Raw genomic sequence first — 12,790 nt, 5'->3', positions numbered from 1 at the left:
ATATATCGTATCCATTGCGTGGATTTTTTCGTGGCCGGTTCGGGGGTTTGAATTTTCGAGATGATTTTATCTCTCGATCAGATGATGTCGAGATGCCAGTCGATATGGCTCCATCAGATAAATCGCGAGTGCGCGTATAAACAAGTGATTGACTACGCTGGAGTGCCGCATTTTGAAATTGGAATTAAAGCCCGGTTGGATTGTCTGGAAAAGATGATTTACTCCAAAATTGGCACTCCTAATTACTCCACCAATTAATCGATTTTTCCGATAATTGTTAGCTAGCGCTCTAGTTGTTGACAACCGCTACGGTGCTAGCTAGCAATTATTGGAAAAAACGATTAATTTCCGGAGTAACTAGCAGTCCAAATTTCGGAGTAAATGATATTTTCCAGATCATCCATTCGGGCCTTAAATTTGTGTCGTCTTTTATATCTACGCCCAAAATGGTAAGAACGATTTAGATTTTTTTTCGATTTAGAAAATCTCGATTTTCTCGCTTCCTATGCGTACTAGCGCGAAAGTACGGCCATATTCGTTTATATCTCGTTGAGACGCATCGATTTCATGTATCGAAAAGTCGATTTGAGCAAATTTTTTTAACAACGCGCTCATTACAAAAATGTAGTTTCTTTAGTAGTAGTATATATTCAATATATTGAATAATTTTTTCCATTTGAAATTCCACAAGATGTGAATTCCCCCTTCCGCTCGTTCTACAGTCCGCTAAAATTCAGTGAAACAAATAAAAAACAAAAAGCTTTCGTACCGTAGAAAATAAAATTCACCCCGTCGACTTGATGGACACGCCAGCATTGCGTGTGGGGCGCCCTCCCTCTCTTGGAATGCAGTACTACGATGCCGTTGGGGTCACTTAAACCCCCAGAACTGACCCTCTAGTTTAATCAGTCCTCTTTGAATCTTCTAGTCCACTCTCAATTGCTGGGTTCGGTGACATTTATCGTATCAACAACAAAAGAATCTGTAGTCCCCAGTGACTGGAAATTGTCTCCCCTCGTTTATTTTAACAGTTGACACAAATGAAACGCATCTTCGCCTCCACTATTACTCAACTCAACAACAAATAATTGAAGCCAGGTAATTTCTCCACCGTGCTAATTTTTTTTCATATATTTAAACGAAGTAATGAGGTTATTAGTGAAGATAATGCACCCCAAGCAAGTGTCAAGATAACGTGTTGATAATTGTCATAGTTTCAGGAGAACCCAGGCAAATGACATGGTTTCGTGTAATGACAAAGGAATCGAATTAGTACCAATAATAAAAGACAAGAATGGCTTCAAAGATCAATCTGTGACGTTTGTGGAGCAGTACGTCAAGGAAGTCGGGGACTTTAGCTCTCAGTATGGGAGTAACATCAGCATCTCCTACACGGCATACAATATTGCTGGTAATCCCAGCAAATTTCCAGATTACGGTGACTTTCCCCACGCCTTCGTCATGGTAATTATTATCCACAATCCCTCATCATAGAGTAACTCTCATTATTCTCCTTATGTAATTAATAAACTCGTATTTATCTTATCAATTTCAGAGAACGTATGGGCCCTGGTGGAACGAAGCCCCATCGAGGCTGAGTGACTTTATGCCCCAGAACAATGAGCCAATTGTCAGTCAAGACTATATAGACGTCAAATACCACGAGGAAGTGTATCCCATAAGAGTTTCAATTTACGAGATCTACAATCCGGGTAGTGTCGTACGAATATGGGCCAGAGATAATTCGGGTCATTGGCTGCTATTGTGGAGTGGTCCTCCTCAGAGAGTACCCCACAAGCCTCGGATATTCTCACCTCCGTTGACCCTCTGCAATTTCAAAACTAAAATGCTCAGGATAGAATTCAACCACAGTCTCTTAGATTACTACACCGAACTCGACGCTATCTTACTCATTGGCACAACTGAACTTATTTTACCTCATTTTGGATTTCAAAACCGAAGCATAAGTGCCTTATTGCAGCTATTAGGGGGCAGTGGCTCTAATGACTCGGATGAGCACAATCTCACACCAGAGCACTCAAAAGCGAATTGCGACCTGGGAAAGCTCAAGAATACTCTGTACAAGCATTGTGTCTTGTACGAGAGTAAATCAACAGACAAACTCCCCAAAGGAAAGCTCTTGACTAAACTAGGACTGCATTGTCATCTGATACCACCAATAGAAGAGGCTTTCAACAGTCTCCAGCAGTTTCTGCAGGAGGACTTTCCTAAGTTGATCAGGGAGATCAATTTGTCGTCAACGACGGTGGCCGTGCAGTGCCCAGAAGTCTCTGGCTCCAAGGGGAGTGTTGACAACACTTGTGGCAGTTTTTCTGTTCTTCCAGATGAAACAGTTCTGAAGATTCTGAAGAATCTGGACCTCAAGTCCCTCTGCCGCTGCTGCAGGGTGAACAAACATTTTAATAATGTCGCTCGAGATGCATTGCTGTACACTAGCCTCAACCTGAAGCCTTACTGGAATAGTCTGGATGCTGGAGCATTGAATGTCCTCGGTCCACGCTGCCAGTATCTCCAAAAAATTGATTTCTCCTGGTGTGGCAACTACAGCGCTATTTCTCCCCAGAATATCATCGACTTCATGGCCTCAGCTGGATGCCTCCTGACTCACCTCCGCTTGAATTGCTGCAGATTCGTTAATGACCAAGTAATCACAGAAATATCTGCAGTGTGTAAAAATTTGAAGGAGCTGTGCCTTCGAAATTGCACGCAAATAACAGCCGAGGGATTTGCCAGCCTAGAGAAGCTTCAGGCTCTCGAGCGACTGGAATTGTATAGAACAGCCATCGAGACACCAGCTCTGTGCTCAATCCTCAGGAAAAATCGACAAATGAGACATTTAAATCTCGCTGGAATGCATGAGAGATTAAACATGGACGAAGTTGCTGTCGAGGTTGCCAATTCCTGTCACTTCTTGGAGAGCATCGACTTCTGGAAATCTCAAACTTTAACACCAGCTGGGGTGCGGGCTCTCACGAGATGTACGAGACTCAGAGAAGTGGATTTCGGATGGTGGTAAGTGATTCCTCCAAATGATAATATTTATTCAATCAAACGAAAATCGAGTTTAAAACAATATGCTTTCATGCTTTCATTATCACAGTGGGGGCATGGGAGCACCTGGAGATTCTCTCAGGACCTTCCTGACCTGCTGCACTTCTCTGGAAAAGGTATTCCTGGCAGCTCTACGAGGCTTGACAGATCGAGACATAGAGCCCCTCCTCCTCTGTCGTAAATTACGACAATTGGATCTACTTGGTACTCGATCCCTCACCCCTGACATTTGCCTCAGATTGCTCCTCTGTTGTCCAGAACTAAAAATGATGGATTTGAGCTTCTGTGATGCCATTAGTGATACTAAAGTCCAAGAATGGAGACAGCTGTACCCTCATGTGTCAATCAAAAGGAGTTTCCAAGGCGGCAGCTCTCACTTTATGAGGGATCGTCCGTACGCCTGAACATACCTCATACTTGAGAGAAAAAATAGACTTTGATACGCTGTGTTTTACACTCGCAATTAGGATTTTTACCGAATTTTTGTGTCGATAATTTATATATATAGATATATATCTCTGTATCGTCGACATCAGTGTGAATAATGGTATTTATTAATAGAATGATTCAATCAACTAGGATCATTGACTGATAATATGTAATCAACATTTGAAATTAAAATCCGAAGAATCAATTTTTTCCTCGTTTATTAACTCAAAAATCGAAACGATAACAGGCGGTTGTTTAATTTACTCTAAACTTTTTTCTGGATTTCAGAGAGAAGTCCTGGGGTGGTCCAGAAGAAAAGACAGACGCTTGTTCTGCTGAATGCTTTATAAATTTATTCACTCGGTTCTGCAGGTGCTGCTGTCTGTTGTGGAATAGCTTCCTCTGGGGCACATGTCTGAGGGCATATTCCCAGTCGTTGGAGGCATTAATGTCTAGAAGAATTGAAATCATCTGATTCAATGTTAAACACTTGTTTCCACCTCCACCGAAGTGCAGATAACGGTCTATCGGGAGTTTTGCCATTCTTAGCCCTTCCCTTTTGGCTTTTGCCATCGACAGAGGTCGTCCACTCAACTGTAATTCAATAAATAATTGATTAATTGCAAGAAATACTGTCAATAAAAAATTGGCAATTCGAAACTGCATAACGAGACTAATGGAAAACGACTACAGTGGACTTTCGTTAAGTATCCACTTCCCCAAAACTTTCGCGATACTCTGATCGTAAATATCCGAAAACGAAATCGTTATTGTGAAATTATTATTTTTCCCTTTGAAGTTCTAGGAATTGTGGAGAAAAGTGGGGGATCTATTTAAATATTTGTTTAGTGCGAATTCGATGGATTTACATCCACGAAGTCCACTGTAATGAAAATATTACCTTGTCGACGAGTGCTCCGATGATATAGATATCATCATAACTGAATTCCCTGAGTTCTACGTTGGTATCTGGTGTTAAATACACGAGCTGTTTTTTATCAAAAAGATCGAGATAGGATTTTGAAGTGACATTCATGGGAAAATCATCATCATACATAGTGGGAATAAACGCCAGAAAATTCGAGTGCAGATCACCATCAACATTTAAGTTGCAGAAGTGAAGATCGAAGGGATCCAGATGCTCTCTGTTAGCAGCCCAAGTGAGCATCATCTGTCTAGCACAATTTCTGGCCTCAGTTCTCGTCATCTCGTGTTCATATCCACAGTCCATTACTATTTTCTGTCCGTACATCATGGCCTTCATCAATCTCCAATTGCCCAATTGATTGATCGTGGAATCGAAGAACCTGAGGAAGGGTGAGTTCCTACCCAGGCAATAGTCCAAGTAGACTGGGGGCAATGATGGGTCTCTCTCTTTGGCCAGATACTTCTCTCTCTCTTCTTTCGCCAATCTTTTCTTCTCCATGCCGTGCTCCTTTTTCTTCTCGATGCCGAACAAAAACTCCAGATACTTTCTCCTCTTATTTCTACTGTCCAGGAGAGTCAGCTCCAGCCAATGCCTAGGTTTTAACACCTCTGGCACAGGATTTCCATTCTGCCTGTGAACATCCACCTCCAACTGCAATACCTTCCACTGTTTCTCATTATCAGGATTCAGGATCCACTCATCAATCCTCTTTTGAGCTTTAGCATCTTTATCCGGAGTCAGTTGAGAATTGCAATGTCTCAGTCCAGTAAAAAAAGTTCTCCCACTGTTTCCACCAGGAGTTTGGAGCAGCGGAGAAAAAAACCCTTGGGATTTCACCACAGTTTCATATTTACTCGGTAACTGCCCACTTACTAATAAAAATCTTCTGAAAACCCTACTGTACATTTTGTTAATTAGCTGACTGAATTAATTGATAATTGATTAATTGACTTTTTTCACTCCTGAAGGCTCAGGGAGGTTAAGATCATTGTTCTACGAAGACTGTCGCAAACGTACGATGACAACAAAATCACAAGTGCTTATCTGGGGTTCGGCGTTATTATTGGCATTTCTGGTTCAATTATGCAGTTTTTAAAAATAATTATTGTTTATATTCTGCACATTTGGTAATGAGTTTTACTACAACGTGTTGTTCACTAAAAAAGTAATGATTGACTCTGGTCTCTGGCGCCACGAGCGGTGAGTTGGAAAGTGATTTGAAATTATTTCTTCCTGAGCTTTTGAGGCAATTGAATATTGCAATTAATTTCACAGCACAATGGAACAGATTCGACTGCGCCATGACCTTCAACTTGTCTTAGAACAATTCAGTAAAATCAAAGTGGTGAGAAAATATCCTCAGGGCATTATTATGCTTGGAGTAATTGTTTCTTCTGATTTGTAATTGAACTACGAATTGATTGAATAATATTGCCCCAGGATTACTGCAATTGCAAGATCAATCTGAAAGCCAGGGACGAAATTGTTGAGATTCAGAAAAATAAAATGGAGGCCGCACACCGACGTCTAGAAATACTGGCAACATCTATTGAAAATTATAAAAAAAAATATCAAGATACTTTGCTCAAATTGCAAGGTGAGAATTACCAGTTGACGCAGAAGATCGAAGAATTGGAGGATACGATCAGAATTATTCAGCAGAATAACCAGAGTCTTATCATCGAGGGCAACTCTTGCGACAATCGAAGAGGTATTTTCATTATTATTTTCACTTTTCGTTTTCTGGGTGTTTGCTGGAACTGAATGTGACTTGAATTAGTCGAGAGTTTGGAGGAAGAAGTCCAGATACTGGAATCTCGATTGGCGGCTGAGGAAGAGCAACACCGAGAGGAAATACAGAAGCTGAAGGACGAGTACGAGCAGAGGATTTCAGAGCAATTGAAAATGGCGGAGGAATTGCAGACTAAGGTACGTGTCTTAATTACTTGAATTACTTGACTATTATTTGAAGGTTCTAATATCGTCTTCAAGGTGAATATATGTGGAATCAATAATTAATTGATGAAGAGATTTGATTGCAGAGAGAAGTCAATTTTTCAAATGAGAAGATATTTTCTCTGTATCTGGGGGTTTATTTCAATTTTTCTGTTGACAGATTAAGAAACTGTCTGAGCAGGCATTAGCCCAGAAGCCATTTGTCCACCCCGCCCTGTACGAAGGGACCAGCAAGCTGAAAAATCATCCTGCCCCCAGGAAGAAGCCCTCCAATTCGACATTCAAGTAAGACTCTTCTCAAAAAACCAATTTTTCCCTCTTAAACCTTTATTTTTATTCTAAATCCGCAGCTGGCCGAGCCTCGACGTGGAGAAGATTCCGAAGACCCCCGGTCCTACTCCTCCACCCAAAAAAAAGAAGAAAAAGCTTTTCCACGCTGACGACGAGATCGTCAATGTCGTATAAAAAAAAATCTACACCATCAATCTTCAATTGATCATCAAGAAAAATAAATTTATTCCATTCCCTGAAGAGTTAAAAAACATTACAAATATCGTATCGTAATTATCTCACGCGAATTAGAAATTAATTCTAAAAAGGTACTAGTGTTTCTCTATATACAACGTATCATTCGAAAAGTAATTCGTTACAAATAAAAAATAAATTCTGTATAACGTAATCTAGAGTAATAAAGCTTTAGTTATTGACGAGTGAAAATCATTTAGACATTTTTCGTTGAAGAGCATTCCAGCTGTTGTCGTAATCAATTTTGAGATAGCCATAGGTGTTGAGTCCCAGCTTGGTAGGTGGGATAACATCCACGTAACACTCCTCTTGGCTTCTCGTCACCTGGGGGACCGCTTCCTCGACAGGATCTCGTCGCTGTACGCTCGACGAGCTGTGATAAACGCAGTCCCCTCTGCAAATTAATCGGTAATTCACATTAATGAACTGTTAAAACTCCATGAAGACGTTCCTGAATTTAAAAAACTCATATAACGTTTGGTATCGCTGTTTTATTTTGCTAAATTGAATGAAATATATATTTCATATATACTATGTATATATTCTATATTATACATTCAAAACGAAAATTGAAAAGCAATGGAAAATATTTTTTATGTCGAAACATGAACATTCTTCAAGGTGTAATTTAATTTTGGAAATTTTTAAAAATTATTTGTCTAAAAACAATTCTATTCTTCTTTTTCTTTCACCACATACCATAAAATACGCGCGTAAATAAGTAGTAAAATTAAAAATAACAAGAAACCTCTCTAAATATATCAGCTGCACTACCTAGTTACCACTGAAAATAATGACAAAATAATTACCTAGCGGGTGTTGTCACCCGGGATGGCTTCCTCCTGCGGGTCACCTCCTTCGTCCGTTGATCCTCGGGGTGTCTCCCATAATCGAGGTCTACAATTATCAAAAGAAAATATTAATATTCCAAATGTAAATATCTCCGAAAGTAGCGCAAGACTCAGATTAAAAATTTCATTAGGCAAATCAATGGACATCTAGAAAGTCAAGTGACACAAGGCCACAGCGCAATGAACGGGAAAATATTAGTGGAAAGTTAAAGGCAGTGAAAATAAATGCGTATCGCTCTAGAAAGGCCGATCTTCCTTGACTCTGCAAGTACTTCATATGGTGTTTGCTCGAGCGACATTACCATGTGTGGAATTTATGGACTTTTTATGAAACCACGCACGCATTTTATGAAACTATCACGCACATAATGCTTTCTCCACTCATATCAAAGCTATCATAGGTATTTCCAATTTTCCATTACCTAGAACAATCATTTACGAATCATTCATTATCTATTCCTATTTATAACTCTAATACACAATTCAATGAATTCAATTATTATAACTTCAATAATAATTGTTTGAATTTCTTAAACTTGAATTTTCATTTCTATTTATGTATATATATAAATAAAAATATATAAGAATGTTAAAAAATGGTAGTGTTTCAAATATTATTGAAAAATTCGAAATATTCGTAGAGATCTATTATAATCATTTGAAAAATAGTTTTTATAATTGTTTTAAGAGGAAACTCTGCCATGTGTCAATAGCTCGTTAAAAATAATAGAATGATTCCAGGGCATTGGTGTAAAAGCGCAATTTGAATTTTTTTCGTTGGCAAGAATTCACATTAAAGAACTAGGTATGTGGGTGGAGGCGACTTTAGAATCGTTAACTGAATTACCCGAGCCTAAACGCATTATTTTAGCACAGAGTCACAGGATGGGTGCGCAAGCCCAAGGTCTCTGATCCTATCACCCAATTCCTGTGCAATTCCACGTTGCAATTGATGAAGAGAAAATTAATTCAGTGCCCAAGTGGCAAGTTGAATCTAGTATTTTTCACTGAAATTGCAACAGCATCGCCTGGGGATCTATCCCAGAATTGCATTGATCCAAAATGCGTTGATATGTTAATAATATATGTAATTCAATTTTCCAATCGTAACTAGACGATAAATTGCGAAAAAAATATTACCATCACGTAGATTACGGTCTCCGTCGATGGACTTCCGGGCGAAGTCTTATGTCAGATGAAAATGGCTTTGGGTACAGTTACCCGGGGGTAACGACCCCATCCTGAGGATCCACTCGAATTCCTCGACGAAATTCAACTCCAGAAATTATTCATCAATCGAAATTGAAAGTCTGCGAATGGAATCAATAATTCACAAACGAGATTGGGACTAAATGATTCAATCAGATGTCCTCGGTTTACGACTGATTGAATTAAACCACGAGATAAATTTCGCCTGAGGAAATATCGCTAATTCGATCTTCTGTGAAAGTGAATGGCACCTGGTGCACCGTAAAGGAGAAAATAATCAAGTAATCGTGCAATTTCCACGATTTTTCCACCGATTCAATACCGATTTCGTTGCATCATTGGCATTGGATTTAATTCCCGAAGTGGATAAAAAATTTTTCATACAACTTCCGAGAGTCGACAGGAACAGCTACATTAATTTCCTCATTCCACCTGGAGGTAAACAGCGAGATGTTTTAATGGGGGAATTATGCAGACATTACACTTTCAATCTCATCGTTTTCACTGGACGATAACCGACGAGATTCCCAGACATTTCGAATTTATGATGCCGATTCCCATGCAAAATCAAGGGGAGAGCGGTGATAAATAATTTAATGCACTTTCTCAGATTTTTAATTTATCATTTTTTTAATCAGAGATGAAGAAATGCGAGTCGGTGGCCTTGCAATTACCATTTCACTATCGAAAGTCTTTTAATTGGTCCTTATACCAAAGTAACTATTCACTGATGAAAATAATGTTTTTCATAGCCCTGAGTATTTCTACAACTTTTTGCACCGTAATATATGGTACTTGATTTCCCGTCCATTTTTGGTACTGCACTGTTACAATTGCACCTTTCACCCGCTCTAGTTGCGTTAGAGGTATGAATTATCATACAATTAAAACCAATTGTCGTGAAGAAATAGAGAAAACATTTCGGCTTTTTTTCCGTTGGTCAAGGCTGTGAACTTGAAATTGCAGAGTTTCTTGTGGTACTGACCACAGAGGGTTCAACGTATCTCTCTTCCAGAGCCTTTCTAATGATCATTTAGAAGCAAGAAAAATCCATAAATCATAGATTAACGTTTGCGATAGAAATTCACTTCCTAATCCATTGTTTTTGCCTCTAATTATTCAGGTCATTAAATTTTTCGTACAGTTAGACGAGATTCTATAAGGACGTTATGAATTTCTGACAATAAAGCCTGGCACAATTATTAAATCCTTCCCACGGTTGAGTGTGTGCTCTTCACCTTAGAATAGCCCAGTGGCAAGTCATCAGGCAATTGAGAATTCGCAAGACGTTCCTGGTAGATAGAAATATCTTCACGTTCACTGCGAATAAAGAAAAAAACAGGTATTGACCCTTGAGGGCCCTCGACAGGGTGAAAGTTCAGAAGAGGTGACTCCGACTGTTCAAGGACAGGAGATGATCACCACGAATGAAATCTTTTTTCAATGGCAATTTCTAATAGACCATTAGAAGACTTTTCTCATCAATTGTGATAATTACACTTGGGGTACAGGCAAGGTCACACCTTCGAGAAAAAAATCCCAAGACTTGACCAAAAATTTCGAAAAGCAAACGCACGACTATGGAAATTTGTGAGTCATTGAATAATGATAATAATGATGAAATCTAAACGCAAAAATATACCGTATGTATTTTTACGTCAATTTGATTCGGGATTTCCCAGAAGATTCTTTTAAAAAATATAAATTGAGAAGATTGGGAGGAATTCCTTAAAAATCAGTGGAATAACCGAAACTCGATGGGCGAAAAGTGAAAGAGAACGTCGTAAATGACGTGAAAGCTCGGGGAATATCTGAAGAGTATTTCTACGCTTCGAGGAACTACCTAGGCTCGATACAATATTAATAACAAGCCTTAAAACGACGATAATACGATGAGCGCAACAGGTGGACGGTAAAAACTTTCTACTGGAAATCGTCCCGAATGAAAAGTTTATTGGCGCTTGGTGTTAAATACTCAGATTAATGAGATACACGAATGATTCCGAGGAGAGTATAAAAAATCCAGTTTGCGTTGAAGAGGTAATTTATGATGCAATAGTTCCCAGAGGAAGTGCCTCCTGGGGAACACGTCCGTTTACTCATGCTGGATCAGCTGTTTGAATACAATCAGTTCGTGACATGTTCGTTAGGAATAATTAAAAATAACTCTTTGAATTTCAGATGAACCCCTGAATATTTCTGGTAGTTTTGTGCGGTAATTAGTCTTATGTGAAGTTCAATCTCGATTTATTCGAGATCTTCACCTGCTGCTAGTTTCCCAGGAGAAAAGTCACTGTTCCCATGAAATTATTTGGCACGTCGAGTACAATTCAGCGTGTTAATGTCTTTCATCATCGAAGTTGCCATGGAATTCACCTGGAGCACTCGTTCGCACTCTAAGTACGGGATTTCCGACGATTTATTGCGATATCTCGAAGTGTCGAAAGACGAAACAAGTGGGAGGGACGGTCAAGGTATCAGGCCTACGATTGATAATCAATTCTTTCAATTCGCAGGATGACTGGTATTTGATGGATTTTTTTGTTGAGGAATAATTCTGAAAATCTCGCGAATTGATGGACAACAGGATTTTTTCTCAATTTTTATCGCACCGTAAACCGAGAGGAAATCAACGAAAGTTGGAAATTCCTTGGAGTTTTTATTCGTGGGATGGACACAGTCTCTTCATCCCACGATCGATTGTTCCCTTTTCTTCAATCACACTGATACCAATACCATGACACCATTGGTGATGATTCACGGGACTTATATAGCTGTTATTTATTTACCTCGTGAAAAAGAGGTACATAAAAGAGTTGAATAACAAATTTTGTATATCAGTTATTGTATTAAAAAATTGTAGACATCAATTTTGCCTGGATATTTTTAGTTTAACGTACGCTTTCGGAGAATTTATATTTTAAAAAAGCTTTTGAGTGATCAAAACAGAGAGAATAGTTGAGTTGATGAACTCACTGGTGGCCCCTCTAAATTTTATTCAATAATAATATTACCAATAAAAATATTACGAATGAAATAATAGTAATAGTTATTATTATTGTTATTATTGGTATTATTATTATCATTATGTCATTGTGATTATTACTTTGTGATACTTTGTTTTTGTACTATTTGTTTTTGTAACATGAAATAATATTTTGAGCTTTTATATTATCTTTATATGTAGAAAACTCACCGGAGAGTGGTGCATAAACTGGTGCAGCGTACCGAGGGTTTTCCTCCTCGTAAATAGGTTGATAATAGCTCTGGGTTTGTCTAGGAGGTCCGAAGTAGAGTTCCTCGACGGATGCTGGGGCGTGATACCCAGGTTCCCTGATGGGTTCCCGTGATGAGTACCTATTTTATTCGAAAAAAATTCATTCCATGAGGTAAAAATCGAGGGATATAGATTTTAACAATTGTTTACCAATACTCCGGCTCTGGTTCGGCTTTCCTGGTGGTAAATCGGCTGCACGTGGTTCTGGGGGGCTGATACATCTGCGGTGATGATGATACACTGTGTCTCCTCAGGTACGCGTAATTCTCCAGATCCCAGGGGTCCACGTACTGGCGACTGCTCCCGGCATCAGCAGAGCTACCAGATGATCTCTGGGAGTCGACCGAGTCCCAATAAATCGATGAGGCCGCTGGCATATTTATCACCAGGTGATCTTCACACTCAGAAAATTTTCAGCACGAACATTATCACTGACACTTGGACTGTTTGGAGATACGCGGCTTTCTCTGCGAACGGCTCGATGCCTTCGAGCAATCTGTCGAGTCGTTTCACACACCTGTGAGTACAACCATAAAGTGTTCC

General features: G+C 39.2%; 4 protein-coding genes across 5 annotated transcripts; 2 read left to right on the top strand and 2 right to left on the bottom strand.

Annotated features, from left to right (window-relative positions):
* The first annotated feature begins 921 nt into the window (after nucleotides 1-921).
* On the top strand, nucleotides 922-3,706 carry LOC105270089 (F box and leucine-rich-repeat gene 4). 2 transcript variants are annotated; one of them, XM_011310791.1, is made up of 4 exons: nucleotides 922-1,098; nucleotides 1,221-1,464; nucleotides 1,556-3,033; nucleotides 3,122-3,706. In XM_011310791.1, the coding sequence occupies exons 2-4, from the start codon at nucleotides 1,240-1,242 to the stop codon at nucleotides 3,474-3,476; spliced, it is 2,058 nt and encodes a 685-aa protein (XP_011309093.1). In that variant the 5' UTR covers nucleotides 922-1,098; nucleotides 1,221-1,239; the 3' UTR covers nucleotides 3,477-3,706. The 2 variants fall into 2 exon arrangements, with proteins under 2 accessions (XP_011309093.1, XP_011309092.1); XM_011310790.1 differs by having other exon boundaries at nucleotides 923-1,098; nucleotides 1,215-1,464.
* rswl (roswell) lies at nucleotides 3,703-5,355 on the bottom strand. The gene is made up of 2 exons (XM_011310792.1): nucleotides 4,403-5,355; nucleotides 3,703-4,095 (listed from the first exon to the last, which is right to left on the bottom strand). Exons 1-2 carry the CDS (start codon nucleotides 5,333-5,335, stop codon nucleotides 3,757-3,759), a joined length of 1,272 nt encoding a protein of 423 aa, XP_011309094.1. The 5' UTR covers nucleotides 5,336-5,355; the 3' UTR covers nucleotides 3,703-3,756.
* A 202-nt stretch (nucleotides 5,356-5,557) lies between these two features.
* Nucleotides 5,558-6,859, top strand: LOC105270087 (uncharacterized). Its single transcript, XM_011310788.1, has 6 exons — nucleotides 5,558-5,629; nucleotides 5,705-5,774; nucleotides 5,870-6,140; nucleotides 6,210-6,358; nucleotides 6,546-6,670; nucleotides 6,736-6,859. The coding sequence occupies exons 1-6, from the start codon at nucleotides 5,598-5,600 to the stop codon at nucleotides 6,848-6,850; spliced, it is 762 nt and encodes a 253-aa protein (XP_011309090.1). The 5' UTR covers nucleotides 5,558-5,597; the 3' UTR covers nucleotides 6,851-6,859.
* Nucleotides 6,860-6,872: 13 nt separating this feature from the next.
* LOC105270088 (uncharacterized) lies at nucleotides 6,873-12,759 on the bottom strand. Its single transcript, XM_011310789.1, has 4 exons — nucleotides 12,398-12,759; nucleotides 12,167-12,327; nucleotides 7,720-7,807; nucleotides 6,873-7,304 (listed from the first exon to the last, which is right to left on the bottom strand). The coding sequence occupies exons 1-4, from the start codon at nucleotides 12,622-12,624 to the stop codon at nucleotides 7,103-7,105; spliced, it is 678 nt and encodes a 225-aa protein (XP_011309091.1). The 5' UTR covers nucleotides 12,625-12,759; the 3' UTR covers nucleotides 6,873-7,102.
* Nucleotides 12,760-12,790: the final 31 nt, after the last annotated feature.

The sequence above is a fragment of the Fopius arisanus genome, unplaced genomic scaffold (genome assembly GCF_000806365.1).
Source record: "Fopius arisanus strain USDA-PBARC FA_bdor unplaced genomic scaffold, ASM80636v1 scaffold00078, whole genome shotgun sequence".
NCBI lineage: Eukaryota > Metazoa > Arthropoda > Insecta > Hymenoptera > Braconidae > Fopius > Fopius arisanus.
The sequence above is the reverse complement of the archived record's forward strand: the minus strand, read 5'-3'. Positions and strand labels throughout refer to the sequence as shown.

Coding starts and splice junctions, on each gene's coding strand:
- LOC105270088 (XM_011310789.1), bottom strand. CDS start 12,624: ATGCCAGCGGCCTCATCGATTTATTGGGACTCGGTCGACTCCCAGAGA. Junction 12,328..12,397: donor GAACCAGAGCCGGAGTATTG/GTAAACAATTGT, acceptor CGAATAAAATAG/GTACTCATCACGGGAACCCA. Junction 7,808..12,166: donor AGTTTATGCACCACTCTCCG/GTGAGTTTTCTA, acceptor TGATAATTGTAG/ACCTCGATTATGGGAGACAC.
- rswl (XM_011310792.1), bottom strand. CDS start 5,335: ATGTACAGTAGGGTTTTCAGAAGATTTTTATTAGTAAGTGGGCAGTTA. Junction 4,096..4,402: donor TCGGAGCACTCGTCGACAAG/GTAATATTTTCA, acceptor ATTGAATTACAG/TTGAGTGGACGACCTCTGTC.
- LOC105270089 (XM_011310791.1), top strand. CDS start 1,240: ATGGTTTCGTGTAATGACAAAGGAATCGAATTAGTACCAATAATAAAA. Junction 1,465..1,555: donor TTCCCCACGCCTTCGTCATG/GTAATTATTATC, acceptor TATCAATTTCAG/AGAACGTATGGGCCCTGGTG. Junction 3,034..3,121: donor GAAGTGGATTTCGGATGGTG/GTAAGTGATTCC, acceptor TCATTATCACAG/TGGGGGCATGGGAGCACCTG.
- LOC105270087 (XM_011310788.1), top strand. CDS start 5,598: ATGATTGACTCTGGTCTCTGGCGCCACGAGCG. Junction 6,141..6,209: donor CTCTTGCGACAATCGAAGAG/GTATTTTCATTA, acceptor GACTTGAATTAG/TCGAGAGTTTGGAGGAAGAA. Junction 6,671..6,735: donor CCCTCCAATTCGACATTCAA/GTAAGACTCTTC, acceptor CTAAATCCGCAG/CTGGCCGAGCCTCGACGTGG.